Source organism: Rhinolophus sinicus, chromosome 12, assembly GCF_057876585.1.
Source record: "Rhinolophus sinicus isolate RSI-liver-muscle chromosome 12, RSI-T2T, whole genome shotgun sequence".
NCBI lineage: Eukaryota > Metazoa > Chordata > Mammalia > Chiroptera > Rhinolophidae > Rhinolophus > Rhinolophus sinicus.
Window position 1 is genome coordinate 44,520,109 of NC_142512.1, and position 22,508 is coordinate 44,542,616.

Sequence of the window (22,508 nt, forward strand, 5' to 3'; positions counted from 1 at the left end):
ACATTTAGTCAAAAGACCAAATAAATGATTTGTTCCAAGACCAGATGCATAGCCATAATAAAGAAGTTTGGACACAATTATTGATCTATATAGACTTTCAGATTTGGTTGAAAATCTGCCGTATTGGCATCACCTTACATCTCATTACTGAAAAACATATTGACATTGTTGATTTTACTTTCTGCTTTGCTAGTCAATGAATAATGGATTTCATACTACATAGAAAACAAAATTGACAGATTTCAGCTGTGTATTTTGAGAACTCTTCATGTTGGGTTTTATTGATACTAAATGGCACATGCCCACTTCTAGTATCTGGAGATTTAGTAAGATCTTTGACAAATGCATTCTAGTGAGCTTGATGTTTACATACAAATATCAGTTGTATCTTGAATACAACAAAAATCTTTTCTACTGCCTTGAGCTTCAGCTTAAACATTCAGTAAAACCAAAGTACATCCAAAGATTTTTTTCGAAGCTAAGTCTTTAAGAAACTCTCTCCCTAACTGATGCATCCTTAACAAAACTAATTTTATATTCCTTGCAACAGTTTCTCAGCTTATTATTTACATTAATAATTAAAGATGGAGTTTGTCCATTGATAAAGGTACTATGCTATTAGAGTTTCAGTTCCTTAAAGTTGTATTTTCTTTCAAGAGGATTTCTTTCAGCAGGCTAAATGGTTAGTACATGCCACCCAGATGAGTGCATTAATCCATAGGAGACTGGAGGTTCACTCAGCAGTATTTTGCCTTCTAAAATCAGTGTACTTTAATCTAGAACTTTGAGGCCCCAGACCTCAAAGTTCTAGATTAATAATCTTCCCTCAAAAAGGAACATGTTATCTTGATTACTGTTTACAAGTGCACTCTGTGGCTTATGATATAACTTAAAACATGTTAACAAGAAGGTAAAGCCAACTTGGACAGACTTTACCTATGTTTCCATAGATCAGCTTGACAAACTTTTATAGTTTGTGATCTTTATACCCCAAACATTGCCCTTTATTGTAGAAACAGAATCATATTGTTTTCCGAGGATAATTTTTAAAAAATTTATTTGAAGGTACATACAAATTGCAGTCGTATTTCAGTTTTTTATCTTTTTCTTCTTCTGGTTATGGTTGGAATAAAACAACTTACCCAAAAACAAAGTAATAAAGTAATTGGAAACCTTTTTTTAGTCTAAATTAAGATATAGCTTTCTACATTAGAGGTATATCTTTCTACACTTTAAAATATTACTCAAGTCATATGAAATACTTTTTAAAATCACAATTCTGGTTTTAAAAGCCCCTGGATCTTCAGAGAGGTAGTTAATGGATATTTACACTGTAGTTTATGCAGTAGGTACTAAATTTACTGACTGACTCCAAGTATACAAATTATCTGAAATAATATCACTTGAATATTTGTCTAAAGAGATGGCAAGCATTTATTGGGTGCTTCACACAGGCAGGCCTACACTAGTTTGTATAGAGCAGTGGTTCTCAAACTTTTTGGTCCCAGGGCCCCTTTACACACTTAAAAAATTATTGAGGACCCTAAAAGACTTGTATTTGTATGAGTTATATCTATTGATATTTACCATGTTAGAAATTAACACTGAGAAATTTTAAAATATTTGTCCATTTTTAAAAAACAATAATAGACCCGTTATGTATTAACATCGTGTAAGCTCTAGAAAATTCCACTGTACACTGTAAGAGAATGAAAATGGAAAAAGAGAAATAACCTACTAGTATTATGAAAATAGTTTTGACTTTGTGAACCCTCTGAAAGTGTCTTGAGAACCCTCCGGGGGCCCCAGATCACACTGGTTCAGAGGATACCATTATAATTGAAGGTAAGTTTTGTGCTTTTATGGATCATGCAATCTGTTTACAGAATGCAAAAAAAAAGGTAGTTTGAGAATTGGTTAGAAGCTGTTCATGAACATGGTTTAAGAATACAAGTATAATTCATTTTAACAATTACCTTCCTAGTAACTGCATTTGTTTGATCATAATGGTAGTCTTTTGCTTGCTGAGATAGACGTTGCCAGGGTAACAACTGAGCTAGAATTTGGGTTTTCAAGTGAGGTATTAACATTTGCTTCACTGGTACTAAAAAGTCTTTTTTTTTTTTCTGTTTTTCCTTAGGACAGCTGTTTTGAACAGCTGTCTTGTCAAAATTGATGTTTCCAGAGACCCAGGCCAACACTGGGGAGAAGGTCACATAAGTGCACTGTTCAGGATCCCATTACAGCAAGTTACTAGCTTCCTAGCTGTCAACCATCAAGAGCTTGAGCTTTAAGGATCAAACAGGGAAGATTATATACTAGTGCAGGGTATAGAGCTGGTTAACCTTCCACAAGTGCCTTTCCTAGCCCCAAAACCTAATGTCCTTCACTGATACTAACTTGAAACCTTATTAAAGTTTTTAACTCCAGTTTTTAAAATTATATTGGGATCCATTTAAAAAAAATTTTTAATCATCAGCTTGTTAATGTGGAGTTAGGCTAGAAATTATCCACCTGGAATTTCTCAGTCTTTCTGATCATCTTAATGGAATCTCACTCCATGGAGAAAGACAGAAACTAATTTTGCTGCCTAGTAAAAGGAAGGAAGAGGTGTTGGTTTTTATGGGTAAATGTAATAAGCCTTATGATGGAATATATAAAGGGAAGCAGGAAGAGTTAAAATACACAAAACAAATGATAGCATAATGACTATGAATAGTAGTTACTTGGGGTAAATTAACAACAAATTATTAATGATAAGACTCTGACCTGCCTAATATTAAATCATAATCACACTGTTGTGCTTAAAGAGATTACACATTCATAATTAAAACTTATTTCTCAAAATATGCTGGTTTCCTTAGGACTTTTACTAAATCCCATTGCATAAATGGCCATTCACAGGCATTGAGTTTAATTAATAACTGCTTTATTAGATACTAGGTTGCAGGGTGTATGTGCAAATGATAGTCTGACTCATTGGTAGAATTTATGTGAAATTGACCCTGCCACAGTTAGCTTGGCTTTGTCAAAGCAAAGAATTCAATTTTTATCAAATAAAATCAGTGTTTCATACCATTTGTGAGTCCCTTACTTTTCCAAAACAATGAGTCCTTTATGAAGATGACTAAGATGCATGTCATGAAGCTAATAATCTTGCATTGGCCACTGACTCACACACCCCTGAGGTTGCTGAGTCACCTTGATCATTGCCTGGCTGGCTCTCACATTTACAGAAGAATATTTCCATCAGCCTTTTCTATCTCATTGTTCATTGTTTTATTTTTACAAGATTAAATTTCTTTCTGTTTAGGTAAATTCAAAATCCAGAGATAAGGTTGCATGCACATAACTGCCAGCTCTTTATTGCAAAGCACCCCAAAATTTGAAAGTGCAGTTTTCACTCTGGATGTCTTTGAATGTCTGCTAGAAACTAGTTTATGCTTTTTGGAGTAGTCTGGCTGTGATTTTTTTTTTAAAGCAGATCACTACTTGTACCTTCAGATAGGTACACAGATCTGGTGTTTATATAAGCCAGCCTTATTTGGTAAATTCCATCTTAAATTCTGAAAACCCAAGCAGTAGCTAATATACAACAAAGTTCCCCTACAAGACCCACAAGGGAGAAATAGCCTTTGAGAAAAAGAAAAACAGGCACACATTGACCCCTTGCATTAACTAACACACCTAGTTAAAGAAGGGCTGTGGAGTAACATGAAAAAAATTCTAATTATCTAATTCTGCAAGAGTAAATAACAAAATGTTTTAAATGCCTTAAGTACAATAAAAAAAATATATTAGATTGGTGCGAAAGTAATTGGAGGTTTTCACCATTATTTTTAACCTTTTAAACCGCAATTACTTTTGCACCAAACTAATAATTTAACCATTAAGCCATTTTGATGTTTTGATCTAAATTAGATTTCAAGAATCAGCTTCCCGGTTAATCTTTCTATCTTTTTTTTTTTCCAAACGTGACTAAACCTTATTAAAGTAGCCATAATGCCAACAAATTTACAAAACATTTTTTTGATTCAGTAAAATGACCCAAGCTTTCCAATCTTTTGGTATATAAGAGGTTTTTTTTATGGAGTAACTTCCCCAGATACTAATAAAATAGAGAACTAGAGAATTTCCTTTGTTGGACCATAGCTATTTCATCACTAAAGTTCACTTAAAAATGTTAAATCTTAAATTTCAAGTAATTAGCCAGTTTTGATGCTCCAATAAAAATAACTCTGTGTCTCACCTTCAAGGCCAGCAATCTAATAGCACACAATTATATTGACATAGTTATATATTAATAATTATTTTATCAAATGTTTCACATTTTAAAAGCTTTACTATTTTTATATTTTCCCTACATTTTGCGGTATTAAATGCGAGGAAACATGTAAAAAGTCGCAACATTTGGGAGAGTTAGGTTTTCCCTACTTCTGTTACTGTTTTCCAAAGATCTTTGTTTCCTTCCTGAAAATTCCATTCAGCAATGACTCCAAATTTTTCTCAAAAAAAAATTTTTTCCTGTGAGACCAATGTCAGAAAGCTGAAATTTAATATAGAAGTTATTCAAAGAGTCAAAGTATTATTTTCCAGAGTAAAATAAGCCTTTCCTTTTTTTATCCCTACATTATTAGGATACAGTGGACTTCTTAAAATACTAAGACAAATGTTGAGAATGGACGCTTTAAATAGATAAAAGTGATAACTTACATTTATTGGAGTGCTTATTCTTTATAGACATAGTTCTAAGAGCTTTAAACATGTTCTTATGTAATCCTCACATCTCTTTGATGTAAGTGGTGGAAGTAAGGAAACTGGGACTTAGAAAGGTTAAATAACTTGCTTAAGGATACATGTCTAGTAATTGGCAGTGCCAGGATTCATTTCATATCTGGCCAACTCCAGAGCCTGTGCTCTTAAACACCATGCTGTACTATGTCATAGACAATATAATATAAAAAGCAATAAGCAGTACAATAATAGCAATAAAATGGCTAATTGTAGATAGTCAGGATTCTGAGGTGTTAGAGATGGGAAACAGAGTTACATATAAACACTAATTGCCAGATGGCTGTTCTTTCAGCAGGGGCTATGATCAGAGAGGGTACCATAGTGATTCATTAGCCCCAAACAGCTTCTGTCTTATTTCTATTAATAGTACCCTAATTTTCCCTCTCATTGAGCTTTTAAATTCTGGAGTCAGCTTAGAATCACCATCTTTATTATCTCCTATATCCAGTCAGTTATGACACCCTGAAGGTTCTGTCAGAATTCCTCGCATTCTTCCCTGTTCTCCATTCTCAGTACAGCTAATTAGCTCTTCTCCCTGTCCTGGTCTTTCCATATTCTAATCAAGCTAATGCCTGGCTGCCAAATTAATCTTTCTAAAAAGTAGCTCAGATAATGTCATTTCTCTGTCTTACAGTTATCATTGCTATCATCTTTGTCTAGTGTAGAATCTAGAAAACTAAAAAATGTAGTTTTGGAGAAGACAGGTTATGGTTTGTTATTACCTTAAAATTAATTCTATTGATACATAAGAAAAGCTGAAGAACTTTTTTAAAACATGGACACTGTCAGATGGACCATGAAAGAGGACATGTGATGGACAGGAACTAAAGAAGCTGATATACTAAAATAATGCATGAGAAAGTGCCTAGACAATGCTTAATGATTTTATTAATTCATACAAAAACAGAGCCTAAAATCACTTCTATGCCAGTTGAGAATTAACACAATGAATTGCATTGTAAGGTTCTTTTCCATATGGAATCACTGACAGTAACTCAGTGTTTTTAGCTGTGTTAACTGAATAATAATAGGGGGACAAGTAGAGTATAAGAAAAAAGAAAAAGAGAAATAAACATAGGTTAAATTATATTCAAGATAAGGGGAAAAGTTGAATTCTAATGTGAAAGATACCTGGAACCCAAAAGTAACGGAGTTATAATGGAAACAAATTACTTTGGCATTTGTATTTTACAGTACTTAAAAAGAGATAGAATAAAAGTCAGCCTATGGAATGAGAGAAAATATTTGCAAACCATATAACTGATAAGGGGTTAATACCCCCCCTAAAATATATAAGGAACTCCTAAAACTCAATAGCAAAAAAACAAATAACCCAATTTAAAAATGGTCAATAGACATTTCTCCAAAGAAAACGTACAGATGGCCAACAGGTATATGAAAAGATGTTCAACATTACTAATCATCAGGGAAATGCAAATTAAATCAGCAAAGAATACACCTTACATCTATTAGAATGGCCATTATTGAAAAAAACACACAAAATAACAGGTGTTGATGAGGGCATGGAAAAATTGAAACCCTTGTGCACTGTTATTAGGAATGTGAAACGATACAGGTCTTATAGAAAACAGTATGGTGGTTCCAAAAATAACTAAAAATAGAACTACCATGTGATCCAGCAATCCTACTTCTAGGTATTTATCCAAAAGCATTGAAATCAGGATCTCGGAGAGATGTTTGCATTCCCATCCCATGTTCATTGCAGCATTTCTTACAATAGTGAAGAGGTGGAAACAACCTAACCATCCATCGATGAATGAATGGATAATGTGGCATATACATATAATAGAATATTATTCAGCCATAAACAAGGAAATAACTGTCATATGCTATAATGTGGGTAAATCTTGAGGACATTATACTAACTGAAATAAACCAATCACAAAAGGACAAATACTGCATGATTCTGCTTATATAAGGTATCTAAACTAGTCACACTCATTGAGCCACAAAGTAGAATGGTGGTTACCAGGGCCTGTGGGGAGGGGAAAATGGGGAGTTTCTGTTCAGTGGGTATAAAGTCTTAGTCATACAAGATGAAAAAGTTCTAGAGATCTGCTGTACAACATTATGCTTATCATTGGTCATCTCATGTGCTTAAATTGCCATCAAATAAATACCTTCTTTGGTGAAGTGTCTGCTGAAATATTTTGTCCACTTGGGTTGTTTCTTTTCTTATTATTGAGTTTTGAGAGTGTGTTACATAGTTTGGCTGCAAGTCCTTTATCAGATATGTGCTTTTGCAAATATTTTTTCCAAGTTTATGGCTTGTCTTTTCATTCTCTTAATGATGTCTTTTGAAGAACAGAAGTTTTTAAAAGTTCATGAATTTTTTAAAAGTTTATGAATTATTGTCTCTGGATCATTCTTTTGGTGTTATAGCTAAGATTTCTTTGACTAACCTAAGGCCACACATATTTTCTCCTACATTTTCTTCTAGAAGTTTTGCAGTTTTAGGTTTTATATTTAGGTCTATGTTTGATTTTGAGTTAATTTTTGTATATGGTGTGTGACATGTATCACAGGTTTTTTTTGTTTTTGTTTTTTGGCATATAGATATCTCCTGAATTCCTTTTGCACCTTTATCAAAAATAAGTCATCCATACATATATGAATCTGTTTCTGGACTACTACTGTTCCATTCATCTATTTGTCTGTCTTGATGCTAATATCACATCTTATTGATTACTGTGTTAATCCATATTTCTGTCTGGTATCATTTCTCTTTTTCCTGAAGGACTTCTTTTAACATTTCTAGTATTGTGGATCTGCTGATGGTAAAGACTTTTTCATATACATAAAAGCTGAAAAAATTAATTTGGCCACTATTTTTGAAAAACGTTTTCTCTGGGTATAGAATTCTAGGTTGATAGGTTTTGTTTTGCTTTGTTTCTTTTCATAATTTAAAGCTGTAGGTCCATTGCCTTCTCATTTGCATTGTTTCTGAAAAGGAGTCTACTGTCATCCTATTGTTGGAATCTATTGTCATCCAGATTACTCCACTATACTTAATGTGTCTTTTTATTCTGTGGGTGCTTTTAAGGTTTTCTCATTATCATTCATTTTGAACAATTTGATTATTATGTGCCTTGGTGTCATTTTCTTCATATTTCTTGCACTTGGGGCTCATCGAACTTCTTGGATCAGTGAGTTTATAGTTTTCATCAAATTTGGAAACGTCATAGCCATTATTTCTTTAAATATATTTTCTGTCCTCCCACCGACAGGAACACCAATTACACCTATATTAGGCCACTTGAAGTTGTCTCACAGTTCACTGATGCTCTTTTCATTTTAGAGGATTGTGGGGGTTTTTTCTGTGTGTTTAATTTTGGATACTTTTTATTCCTATGTCTTCAAGGTCACTCATCTTCTGTAATGTCAATAATATATTCTTTTCTGATTTATCACTAATCCCACATAGTGTGTTTTTGTTGGGTTTTTTTTTTCCATGTAGTGTGTTTCTTATTTCTGATGATGTAGTTTTTTTCTCTAGAGCTTTAATTTGGGTCTTTCTTATCTTCCATGCCCCCACTTTTGAACCAATGGAATATACTTAGAGTCACTGTTTTAATATCTTTCTCTGTTAATTCTAACATCTGTGTCAGTTCTGGGTCAATTTTAATTGATTTATTTTTCTCCTAATTATGGTTCATATTTTCCTGCTTCTTTGCATGGCTGATAATCTTTGTTTGGGTGCCAGACATTTTAAATTCTACCTCATTGGGTGTTGGATATTTTTGTATTCTTATAAATATTCTTTAATTTTTTCTGGAATATGATTAAGTTATTTGGTAACAGTATGATTACCTTGCCATTAAAATTTGTTGAGTAGGACCAGAACAATATTTATTACAGGTCTTATTCTGTACTAGTGAGACAAGACCTTTCTGAGTATTCTACCCAATGTCCTATATATTGTGATGTTTTCCATTCTGGCTGGTAGGAACAGGCACTTATTCCTGGCCCTATATAAGCAGTGAACACTCTTCCCACTCGTCCTCTAGCTTAAGTCTTTTCCTGGTCTTGGGTCATTTTCTCAAATACATGTGCCAATCAATACTCTGCTGATTACTCTACACATATCTCCCGAATTATTTCTGTAAAGCTTTCTCCTTTCCAGTGCTCAATCCTTTTATAAGTTGCTGCCTTGGTCTCCCTGGAGTCTTAGCTCCATCTCCTCAACTAAGTGTGTGTGCCAGAATCTAACTGGGTTATCCCACCCTACATTGTGGCCTAGAAATTTTCTCAAGGCAGTAAGTGGTCATACAGTTTGCCTCATTTGTGTTTCATCTCTGCGGGGGGCGAGGAGGATCACTGTTTTTCATTGCCTATGTGTAGTATCTTGAAAAACCATTGTTTCATACTCGTATATCTTGTCCAGAGGTTGGTTTGTTTGGGGGTTGTTTTAGGTGGGAGGGTAAATCTAGTCCTTGTTATTCCATCTTGGCCAGAAGTGGAAATTCATGTCAAATTTTTTAAAAGAGGGGTGGCCAATTAGCTCAGTTGGTTAGAGCGTGGTGCTAATAACATCAAGGTTGCGGGTTCAGTCCCCACCTGGGCCACTGGGAGCTGCAGCCTCCTTAAACAAAAACAAAAAACAAAAACAACAAAAAAAGTTTTAAAAATTTTTTTTGTTTAAAGAAAATTATAGGTGGAGTGGACCAGAGCATAAATCCATCTCTCATTAGAAAATGACTGTCTTGGTAGTTAGAATTGGGTTCTCTATAAGCTAAAATACATATTGTACCTATAATTACGTGTGGTCATTTTTTTCACAGCAATAAATCTCATATGTAGCATTAGTAAGACGTTAGTTAACCAAATGGATGTGTGTAGATCCAGCCTTCTCAGTGACTTTTCTAAAATAAAGGAAAATAGTCTTAAAAAATATCTATTCTGTCCTCTCTAGACACTAACTCCAAGGCACATTTTCTTTTCCCCCAGCTTCCTGTAGGAATACAAGTCTTTGATTGTCAGTGCCTTGGCCAGCATCCAGGCCTTCCTTATAATGTGCACAGAGCTTGGAAAATAACATTTTTGTCCCCTGTCTTATTATTTAATGTTTATGACAGTAGCCTTTAAACAGGAATGTATCCATGAAAGGTGGCAAACAAATGATTTCTTTCCTTTTATTGTCATAGTGCAGAGCAGTGATTTTCCAAAGACCTGGGTTTGCAGCCTGTAACCGTCTTCCCCTAGCCTTCCTGTTCTAATAAAACCAAGTCTATACACATTTCCCTGCAGTTTAGATTGGAAAATCCATATTCACTGTTGTCACTCATGAGTTCACTTAGTAAATGTTACTGAATATATGTGCCATATGAATAAGAACTGCACTAGTTAATAAGGACTTAATATGGTGGGGGATTGCAGTAGAGTGAATTGATGAGATATGAGGATAGAAGTGCAGAGGTTGACATGATCATGTCAGATACATATATTTGCTGGCTATTTACAGAAGGGATATGTGGGATGCAAGGTTGTTCATTAAAGCCTGTTTAAATACATAGTAAAAGCAAGAGATATTGGGGACCTAAATTATATGACTATCATTCGTTGAGGATTAAGGTTCTGAGCTAAAAACTTAACATACATTTTTTCATTTAACCTTATAGGGTAGATGCTCTTTTTATCCTCATTTTACATATGACAAAACTGAGGCTTAGATCCAGCAACTCCTCCAAGGTTACACCACTATTATAAGTAGTAGTGAGATGGGAGAAGAAAAAAGGAATTCTATCTGAAAGATATTTCTCAAGAATAATTGATAGGACTTGTGACAAATTATATGTAAAGATTAAGAAAGAAGAAATCCTGGCGAGTCCCAACTTTCTATCTTGGAAGACCAGGCAGATAGTGATATTTCATTAGCTGAGATAACAAATAGAAGAGACTGAACAGGTTAAAGTGAGTGAGATAATAATAACTTTAGTTTTAAACATGTTAAGTTTGAGATTTCTACTGGAAATCCAAATACATAACTGTTATAAGTTGTCCAAAATGCTATACAGGAGCTTAGGACTGAGATCTGGAATAGAAATATAAACCATCACCACTTAGATAGTTGTGAAAGCCATTAATCTATTCCTTTGAGATTACCCAGGGAGATTATGAAGAAAGAAGAAAAAAACAATAAAATGTAGAACCTTATGTGCCACTATTTTAGGGCTGGACTAGAAGGGGAAGAATCATTAAAGACACATCAGGAGGAGAAGACAAAAAAAAGAACTAGAAGAAAGTGTTGTCCTCTTAAGCCCAAGAAGGAATGTATTTCAAAAAGTAGGGGTTAGTTAAAACTGTTAAATACTGAGGAGTGGTTAAGAAGCATAAAGACTGAAAATAAATCATTGGACTTAACAGTTAGAAAGTCTTTAGTGACTTTCACCAAAACAATTTCAGCAGAGTAAAATAGGAGGAGACCAGGCTAGCATGTGTTACTGCTATGGAAGTGAAGATAACAAGCATGGCTCTTTCAAAATTTTGGGTCGTGAAAGGAAGGAGGGAGATAAGTCCGAAGCCTCAAAAAGAAGAGGGCTCAGAGAGAGTCAGTATGTTCTCAATATCCTTTTTATTTTATTTTATTTTAAAGAAGTGTGTATGGGCGGGGGTGATTGTGGTTACACTGGATGTCTTTTATTGGCTTCCTAGTGTGGCTAGTGCTAGCAGCTACCACAGTTAACAACCAGACACTGCCCTAGGCACATTACGCGTATTAACTCATTCAGTCCTCTTGGAGTGATTGTTTATCCCTATTTTTAAAATGAAGAAAACTGAGATATCAAGAACGTAAGTAACTATCCTGAGGTCACACAGGTAGAAAAGAACAGAGACAGGTTACAAACTGAGGCATCTGGCTCTGAATCCACAGTTTTACACACTTTGCTATGTTTCCCTGCTGACCCAAAAAGTGACTCTGCTTTATTTAATCTATTTTTTTTTTAGCAGAAGTTATGTGAAATAAGGAGACTGTTATCTTTAGATTGTCCTTTAGGACCTGCTTCAAATTGCTTTACAATCTTCAAAAACTCATTTCCTAGGGTAGGAAAAACAGCTGCCTTCTGTAGTTCTATTCCAGAGCACCAAGAAGAAACAATAGACCCTAAAGAGATTTGACTGTTGTAAATAGGAGAGTGAGCCTTCTGGAAATTCAGTAGACGATTAAATGTGCCTTGGTTTAAGTATTCCTTAAGAAAAAAATAGGCATGTTTTTTGACTTATGTTTGGTGCTAATATGATACCAGGTTTTGTCTGAAGTGCATGTGTTTTTCCTCTGCTCTGTGAATAGTGTACATGGCATGAACCCTAAGAAGTTATCTTTTGTACTGAGGAACAGAGGTGCTTCCAGGCTAGACTTAACAGTCATTATGGAAGAATGTGAGGAAATACAACTCTGCTCCTGTTTTCACCAGACCTTGGCTGTGTTACACACACCCTTTCTTCTGCTGGTCCTGTGACCGACTTCTTTTAAGATGATTCATGGTTGTTTTCCATGAGTAAATATGCTTTAGTCTAAATCCAGTTAGAGCTCTTTTGCCCCAACTTCCACTTCCTCTTTCCCCTTGCTGCAGCTGTTTATATTTGCATTTGAGCAAGCTGATCTGTTAGCCTTAATGCACTTTTGTTTTTTAAATGTTTACTCTTTACCTCAGTTAAAGAAAGGTCAATTTTCTCTATAAGCCTAGGTATATAATTATACTTATTGATGGTCTCACAGAGACTGTTTCCTAGAGTGAATTCATTTGTCGGCTGCAAGCCTAATTTGCACTGAAGAGATGCACACACTGATCTGAGTCTGGAGTGATTATTAAACCCCTTTTAACAACTGCTTTCCAAAGCCTGTCTTATTTGTGTGCCCTATTGGAATGTTTTTTTCCTTCAACATTTTATTTGGAAATTTTTCAGATATACGAAAAAAAATTTTTTTACAATAAACACTCATACCCACCACCTCAATAATATCATCCGCATTTTACTATCTTATTATATCACCTCTCTATATCCATCTACCTATGTCTTTATCCACCAGTCATTTTTTATGAATTTTGAAGTAAATTCCAGATATCAATATACTTTTTAGCATGTTTTGAGAAGGATGGGATGGTCTCCCCATTCTATTGCTGCCCTGGGACTGCCTGCCACCTCTTGAGTGCCAGGGGTAAGAAAGCCACATCTGTTACTAAATGGTATGGATTAGCTCATGTTTTTCCCTTAGCTCAGCTATAGTTGCGTGGTAATTTTTTACTGGATTATTTCGGTGGTTTCTGCCTTAGAAAATCTCTTGAAAGCCAGCTGGTATCCCAAACAAAGAAACATTTATTTAGGAACATGAATTCTACAGAGAATATTCATTACCTTCATGTGCCACTATACAGGCCAAAGTACTGCCTTGTTCATGTGCCCCAAATTTACTGTTGGTACGTAAGAAGTATGTCTTTCTTTTATCATACTGATCTGACAAAAGCCGTAGGTTCAGAGGTACAGAAGTTGTTTCTAGGCTGTTCTTGGTAGCTACACTTGTTTTACCATATGGTACTAGGCTAATTTTGTCTGTTCTTCCCTTGAGGCTTTTGTGAATTGATTACGTTTTTAGAAAAATTTTAAAATAACTTTTTTAAATGTCAAAGCTTTCTCAGTAGAATAAAATATGAGAGATTACATCTACATGAGAACAAGTTATGTTAATAGAATTTTTCTGAAAAACTAAAACTTAAACATTTAAATTGAGTCTATACTTATTCCATTTTATAAGTTGGCATTGGTCATATTCATGAAAGCCCCTTTTGATGCAAACTGTAATCTCAGACCTGAAGAGACAAGTTAGGTTAGAAAGCAGGTGTCTCTGAGTGGCTTTAACCTCCCTGGAAAGGTCATCTCTGGCCACGCATGCAGCTCCTAAAGGAACGCATAGGAGAGGTGAAGGAGAAAAGATAGCCTAACCTGTCAGCTAAGCCTGTCAGTTCAAATCATCAGTGAGAGAACTCATGCCACTTCAAGATTTAACAGTGACATCCTATGGAGCAGTTGCAACATAACAATGGAAAAAAAACACTGGACTTTGGATTCAGAATGAGGTTTTGATTCTAGTTTTGAAACCATTTCTGTGTTCCTTCCCTAAATTCTGTGTGACTTTAGGTATCTAGGCTAATTAGACTCATCTCAAGCCAACTGATGTTCTGTTTTCTTTTTCCTCCCGGAGATTCCAGTGACTGTTCAGCCAGAGCTCAGCATGTTTGTTGAGTGTCTGCCCAGTCAGGGCACTCAAATACCCAGAAAACCGTATGAATGGTTAGCAGCCCCCTACTGTCAAGTGACATCATGGAAAATGGTGGAATAAGGCACCCCAAGAATCAGTCTCTCCACTGAAGCAACCATTAAGTTGGCAAGTCTGACAGAATCAACTTTTTTAGAACTCTGAAATTGCTAAGTGAAAAAAAGGAGATTATGAAACAGTATCTGTAGTCTGATCCCTTTTCTTGTTTTTAAAATAAGTATATTGCTGTAAACAAAACTCAGAATATATGTGAGTAGGGTTCTTCTCTGGCTAGTGGGAATACAATTATTTATCTATTCCTAAATTTTCTATAGTGAATATTGATTATTGTAAAATTTTTTTATTCTGTAAAAAACATTTATTCTGTGAAAAACAGCAAAAGTAAAATAGAACAGATTGGTACTTTCTACCAGTTAAACATAGAGTTTCCATATGACCCAGCAGTACCACTCAAAGATATATATCCAAGAGAATTGAAAACATGTACATAAAAACTTGGGCACGAACGTTCATAGCAGCATGATTCATAATAGCCAAAAAGTGGAAACAACTCAAATGTGCTTCAGCTGATAAATGGATAAACAAAACATGATATACCCATATAATAGAATATTATTCAGCAACAAAAAGAATGAAGCACTCACTGATCATGCTACAACATGAACAAACCTCAAAATCTTGCTTAGTGAAAGAAGCCAGACACAAAAGGCCACCTATTATATGATAACATATATGTGAAATGTCTGGAATAGGCAAATCTATAGAGAGAAAGTCTCTGGTTGCCAGGGGCTGAAAGAAGGGGGAGTGGGGAGGGACAACTCATGAGTAAAGGGTTTTCTTTGGAGGATGATAAAAATATTCAGGATTTAGTAATGGTTGTACAGCTTTGTGAATATACAAAAAACCACTGGATTATATACTTTAAAAAGGTGAATTTTAGGGTATGTGAATTATAGCGCAATAAAGTAATGTTTAAGGAAAGTAAAATAGACTCTACTAGCTATGAGATACTAGAATTAAAAAGAATATTTTTAGGAAGTTAAAGTCTAATGTTTCAGATTTCTGTACTTACAGTTATGGATTTGAAAATAGTTTTGGCAAGGAAATGTTAATCAAGAAATTATAAGTGACCATCTAGCAGTATCTCCACAGCTCCCCCTTTTTTTAAGTGAAAATTTAGAACATTTTAAAACTGATAAGGAAACTATTTGCTTCTATTATTAGAGTTTGGCTTTATATTTTTAATTATTTGCATTAGTTTTGGAATTGTTACCCCTTTTTTAAGTGCTCAATTATCATTCTAATGGCTTTCAGACTGTTGTATATGAGAGTGTGTACATGTATGCATGCTTACATACATGTACATGCGTGTTTTGTCAAGTAGGCTGCCATTTCTAGATGTCATTTTATGATGTATAAGTGGTTTAAGTGTGTTCTAGAATAATACAAGCAATGTAAATAGATCTCGTTTCCCCCTTTATGATTTCCCTTCCATCTGTTCTCGTCCCCTTCCCACTCCTGGCCTTTATTCTCCAAAATATAAAATGGTGTTCGTGAAATACCTTATTTGTAATTGATTCTTTCAGTTCACATTTATTGAGCACCTACTCTGTGTTAAAGCACTGTGCTAAGGTTAAAGATCTAGAAATGAAATACCTGGTTCCAGAGAGATGAAATGAAACATCTCAGAGCTACTCTCAGAATAATTAGGAAGGCATTTAGCCCAGATAAGGGAGGTCAGGCAGGACATCTTTTTACCATCAATATAATTAGAAGGTTGATCTTCGAAACTAAGTCACATCTGTTATGTAGTTTTAGAGAACTATTGAATGTAGAACTCATGCTTGGCCCTTAGCATATGCCACAACTATGTAAACATAGAAAAAAAAATCTTGGGAAAAGCAATAGGGATTTGTCCTCAAGAAAGGTGTGTATAAGCAAAAAATCTTTTTTTTTTCTTAGTTGGTATGAATACAATCAGTACAGGTGCAAAGACATTAGGTAAAAAAGTTTGGTTTCTGCTTCCTTGACTGCTTAACATGTTGAAGACCTTTTAAACCATCAGAGCCTTTAGAGGCTTTATTTCCCTTATATACCTATTAGATTTTTTTAAATACCATCATGAACTTAAAGGAATTACTGTTTTCGTTGGTATTTTGAAAGAAACAGACAACTCCTCTTTACATTGCTTTCTATGGGGCTAATGTGTATTGGTACGGCCATATTGGTTATTAAATATTGAAATACATCCTTACTGGTTGGTAAAGAGTTGATGCTGTCAGCCAACTGGCTGCCTGGTCTCTCGCCCAGAAACTCCAACTCTGCATCTCCCCACAATCCAACAATTATAAGGTTATCCCCAGGCATAGAAGAAGGCCTTCAGGATCCTACACCTGTACGACTTTGCATCCGTCCTGATTGCTGGTGCCTGGGCCATCCCCATTGTTGAATAATTTTGAACATTACCCTGACTTTCTGACTTCATAAATCATTACTGTTTGAGCAGTGTTTGTGTTTTACCAACTAGAATATCAAATGGCTCTAACTCACCTGCCATTGCTTATCTGTGTAGAACCAAAATTCAAAGTTTTATTATTTTCTGAATAAACCAGAATACCATCATACTGTAACGCAAGTAGTCTCATATACCATACTGCTTCTTTTCTTTATTTCTCTCACTATTGATGGTTTGGCCTGAGTTCTGTGTTTTCTTATTGTTCCTTCTAGTTCGCTTTGCACCTTATAGGCCTCCAGATATCTCCCTGAAGCCTCTGCTGTTTGAAGTACCCAGCATCACTACAGAGTCAGTGTTTGTTGGCCGGGATTGGGTTTTCCACGAAATAGATGCTCAACTTCAAAGTTCAAATGCCAGTGTGAACCAAGGAGTAGTGATTGTGGGAAACATTGGGTTCGGCAAAACTGCCATCATCTCCAGACTTGTGGCCCTCAGCTGCCATGGAACACGGATGAGACAGATCGCCTCAGACAGCCCACATGCCTCCCCCAAACGTATGTATTCCTTTTTAAAGAACTCCCTGCTTCATTGCTCTGAAATGTTTTCTGACATATTTATATTGTTTCATTTCCTTTTATTTTCTGACCTGCAAAACCCAACTTACATGTGAGGACCATTTATTCAGAGTTGAGGGAAAGAATATAATCCTCTGTTTACATTTAACCCACATACCAACAGTCACCTAAGTGTGACTGAAAAAAACCTTTCTCTCAGAATAAATTTATGACTCTTCCCTGTTGGCTGTCTGGTTAGTCTGTCCTTTGGAAAATGACTACAGCAATTGCCTATAAAAGCCATTTGCATCCATCACTGTCAGCTTTTACTCAGCCTGTGCCCATGTCTTCTTGTTACATGCTAGCACAATCTGTTTGCGGCCTTCATTTCCTTGCTATTGATAGAATTTCACTGCTTGGGCTTGAACTTCATTGTGTCCTTGAAGGGTTTCTCCTGCTTCCTTGTGAGAAGATGCAGAGATTGTATATATATCCATGCTTCTTTCATCCTCGGCAGGGCGAAGCTTAATAATCACCACAAGGATCTTGTTTATTTTTAAAATGCTCATGTGGTCCTTAATACCAGGCATTCGCTAAGAGCGTCACAAATATTAATTCATCCAATCCTCTTATCAACTCAGTAAGGTCGTTAATGTCTTTATTTCATAGATAAGTGATCTGAGACTCAGAGAGGTGAAGTAAGCCTCCCAGGTTTCATAGCCAATAAATGGTGAAACTAGAATTTGAGCCTAAGCAGTCTGGTTCCAGAGGCTATTGCCGTACCCAGTTTGCTATGCCGCCTCTCTTTATTGGTGGAACTCGAGTAAAGGAGATAAAAGGAAATATACAGAGGCTCTTCCTATGTACACTGTATGTATAGAACCAGTCTATCTGGTTTCTGTTAGTTATAAGAGAACAACAAAAAAAGAAACTGTTGTTCTGCTAGTCCAACTCCATAACCTAGCTCACCACAGATTTTCAGACAGCAGCCACTAGAAATGGTTTGTGTGCGATCACAGTCCTTACAAAGTACACAGTGCTGCATCTCAACAGGAAATCACTGAACACCCGCCAGTCATCCTGGCTTCCTGTTGAAATTCACTAGCAGTGTCATGTCATTAAGTAGGCAGACTGCCTCTGGTAAATGTGTGGATATCTAACATGTAGAAGAGCTAGTGTCTAGAAAGAAAACTGATTGAATCAAGAGAGAGTCCCTGTTAAGCAGAGTATGGTAAGAATTGGTATGAAAAATATTTTCTTAAGAACAATGTCATGCTTAGTCTCTACATGAAGCTTTTCTGAGATAGATTGGCATAGTGTCGTGGGACTCAAGAGCCCAGAGTTTGAGCCCCGACACTCAAATTGACTGTACTTTGTAACCTTGAGAATTTTAATGTATTAAACCTCAGTTTTCTCTTTTGTAAAATGAGGAAGTGGGACTAGGTGATCGTTAAGATTTGTTCCTGTGCTAAAATTCTGTAATTCTAAGAACGTCGTCATGGTTGAAAGTAATTTTCCACACCTATTCCAATATTTTCCTTTGAGTAGTTAAGTATCACAGCAAACTACTTCTTATCTGAGTAATCCAAGAGGTTAACTATTTGAGTGTGTCTGAAAGAAAAGCAGATAGCTAGTAGTCTCTCTGACTCCTCTATCTATTGCTGTTGCAGATAACAGAATGGTAAAATCATGCATGGCAGAGGATAAATGCCAAGGGCTTTCTCAGAAAGCAAAGTTATCTGGGAGTCCCCCTCTCCAAGTCTGGGAGAGCAAGAGTTAATAGAAAATAGCCCATGTGCTCCCCAAAGCAGAGGTTCTTTAAGAGGTGGTTCATTAAGTTATTCTCTAACATCCATTGCCTTTTATCTCCAGAGAAACTCTTAAAAATACGTGGACACTCTCATTCATGACACAAATGTCAATATGTTGAGACTGTAGAGTTGGCCTGATAGTTGACTTTCAAAACATGATAATGTGTCAAAGGAGTTAGAATATGTGGTTATATGTTTATCAGAATTACACAGAGCCAGCCTTGAATAAAAGAATTGTTGTTGTATCTTGACCTCCGAGCTACTGTCTACCTCTGCCATCTTAACCCAACCACTAGTCCTTAAGAAGGGTCAAGAATAAGTGACCGATAAAGTGCAAGCTGTTTTCAGCATTAATCTGTTACTGTATGAGCCGACACTAGAACACTGCTGGCAGTAGCAGAATAAGAATGATGTCTATATAGAGAGAATTGGCTTAATTTTTTACAGAGTTTAATTTACGTTAAGCTCAGATAGGTTTGTTTGGAATCCCACTGGCTCTCCTAACCCTCAGTGATACCCGCGATGTTCTTGCAGCAATAATAAGAACAAGTGGAAAGTTATCGGAGCCCCCAACTCCCATCTCTGCATCGTCCGTCGTTTTCCCTTCTGCCCCTGCCTCCTCCGCACTGAGCAGTACTGCTGTACATGTGAGCAGCTGAGCCTGCAGTACTGCACTGCCTGGCTCCGTCCTTCCCCCACAGACACTCAGCCCCCAGCCCGCCCCCTCCTTGTCATTTCCTTGGTAAGATACAGAAGAGTTGTCAGGGCGGGCACTAGCCTGTCATCCTGCTTGCCGCCTACACCCCTTCCCAAACCTGACTCCCCCGTCAGTCTCCCCTACCACCATCATCACCCACCCCCCAACACATACACACAAAGAGCAAAGACATTTTGTGAAAATAGACCGGTTGTGTAATACAGGCATTGTTACATTAACTACAAACATACTCAGTACAGCAGTTATGGAAGCTCTGTCTAATACAAGACTACAGTTTCCTATCACTAAGTCTCAGTATAGTTATTATTCGAATTTGACATTTGCCAACAGATGCCAAGTCCCCAAACAGCTGTTAAGTAAGTAACCCCTACCCCCCCCACTCTGCTCATTTTAGAAGTCTGTTTTGCTCTGCAGTCTGCCTGCATATTAACTTTTATTTCTACTGTTCTCTAAATACCAAACAGGAAGGAAAGACAGACAAAAAAAGAAGGCATATTTAAAGGAACTAGCTAGAAGACAGAGGGTATTCAGACAATAATTACCCACAAAGTCAAATATCTGATAAAGGGGAATGGGGAGAGGAGAGGGAGTGAACAACAGAAATGATCCAATGACAGTCACTGAACTTTACCTCAGCTGACACATTTCAAGCTTTTTTCTCTGCCATCTCCCACATCTACCCTCCTACAATTATTCAGAACTCTATCCAGTGACCCGGAAGTTTGCTCTGCCAGTTGGAGGGAAGACGTCTCAATTTGGTCCCACTGGTAGGTAGTTAAATGAGGACCACCTTCCCCGATTCCTCCTCCTTTTCAATAGCTATTGACCATCAAATAGCAGCCTATTTACTTTTGGTGCCCATTTCGAAAGTATGATTTGTATTCATAAATATATTCTATAATTTCTAGTAGTGGGTAAGACATTTCCTAAATCACACGAATAATAGAATTGTTAAAAAACAGCTTTATTAAGCTATAATTCACATACCATACAATTCACCCATTTAAATTGTTCGATTCAGTGTTTTTTAGTATATTCACAGAGTTGTACAGCAATCACCATAATTAATATTAAACATTTTCATCCCTCCTGAAAGAAATCCTATGCCCCTTAGCCAGTCAGTCTCCATCCTCCCCTTAATTCCCTACCTCCACCCCTAGGTAACCACTAATTTATTTTTTGCCTCTATAAAGTCTGTATTCTGGGCAATTCATATAAATAGAATCATACAGTGTATGGTCTTTTCTAACTGGCGTATTTGAGTGAGTGTAATATTTTTAAGGGTTATCCTTATTGTAGCACATACAACTATCTCATTTGTTTTTATTGTCAAATAATAGTCAATTGTATGTATGGATGTACCACATTTTAAACATTTATCGGTTGATAGACATTTAGGTTGTTCCTACTTCTGGGCTATTATGAATCTTGCTTCTTTGAACATTTGTATACAAGTTTTTGTGTGGACATGTTTTTATTTCTCTTGGGCACATTCCTAGAAGTAGAATTGCTGGATCATAGAACAAATGGAATTTAATCGATCTTCCTTTAGTTCAGAGTTTTATGATTATCTGATGCAAACATCTCATCTTTTTAATCCAGATGTGGATGCCAACAGAGAGCTGCCACTCACACAGCCAACTTCAGCCCACTCGTCCATCACCAGTGGAAGCTGTCCAGGAACTCCAGAAATGCGCAGGCGGCAGGAGGAGGCTATGCGGAGACTAGCCTCACAGGTACATAGCATTCCCAGGTTGCGGGCATGCTAGTTCCATTTGGACATCAAGGGGCAAAGGTAGGGAGACCCTTGGCAAAGAGAACACAAATATGTACAGGTATACCGTGAGAACATGGACAAAAGTTTCTCGAAAAAGACTTTATTATGATGGAACCAGAACCTTAGAGTGGGAAAATCCCTTAGAAATAATCAGACTTCTGTAATGAATAGATAAGGAAGTTGAGACTCAAAGAAGTTACATGGTTTACCCAAGTTCACAGTGTAAGTAATCAGTAGTTAATTCATCGTCCAAGCCTCGTCCTGCTATTTATACCATCTGTAATATTTTTTATCTGTTTGGGTTTTAAATTTCTATTTTTATCAAAGTAATGTATATACATAGTTTAGAAAATCAAATAAAGCTCAGACTTACAATAAAAACCTGCAGTTCCCTTCCCCCCACTCAGCCCCCCCTCTTCCCAAAGATAGCCACTTTCACCTCTTAGGGCTGTTTCTCTGATCTTCACTTCCATATTTCTAGTTAATACTCATATATGTACTCCTGCAACTTTTCTTAGTAGTTGGAGTTAACATTATCCATTGCTAATTATTATGGATGATGAGAATTTTACCTCTTTCCTTTCCTTCCTCCTCCATCTCAGTGAAGTTGTATCATGATTTTTGTCTGACTCCATATTTTTAGTATTAATACTATGTAAATATGGTTCACTGTGGAACCAAGGATAACAATTTCCTTCTGAAGCAATTTTGTTTTTCCTGGATTTATGAAATGCCTCATTTTAAAATTTGCTGGGGCCGCCCGGTGGCTCAGGTGGTTGGAGCTCCGTGCTCCTAACTCCGAAGGCTGCCAGTTCGATTCCCACATGGGCCAGTGGGCTCTCAACCACAAGGTTGCCAGTTCAACTCCTCGAGTCCCGCAAGGGATGGTGGGTTCTGCCCCCTGCAACTAAGGTTGAACACGGCACCTTGAGCTGAGCTGCCGCTGAGCTCCCAGATGGCTCAGTTGGTTGGAGCGCATCGTCTCAACCACAAAGAAAAAAAAAAATTGTGCTTATTTTTCTTCACACCTAAGGTTAAATTACACCGTAACTCTTAATAGCCTGGTTAGAATACCTCTCAATACAATTTTCTACATCAGTTACA

The 22,508-nt window shown here is 36.4% G+C and overlaps 1 protein-coding gene across 13 annotated transcripts in view; it reads left to right on the top strand.

The window, feature by feature from the left end:
* Positions 1-22,508, top strand: part of TANC2 (tetratricopeptide repeat, ankyrin repeat and coiled-coil containing 2) — a 341,550-nt gene that overhangs the window by 241,561 nt on the left and 77,481 nt on the right. For all 13 annotated transcript variants that reach the window (XM_074320171.2, XM_074320170.2, XM_074320174.2 and 10 more), the window contains 2 exons: positions 16,817-17,098; positions 21,230-21,363. In XM_074320171.2, coding sequence (XP_074176272.2) covers positions 16,817-17,098; positions 21,230-21,363 — 416 coding nt within the window. The remainder of the gene's footprint in view (positions 1-16,816; positions 17,099-21,229; positions 21,364-22,508) is intronic.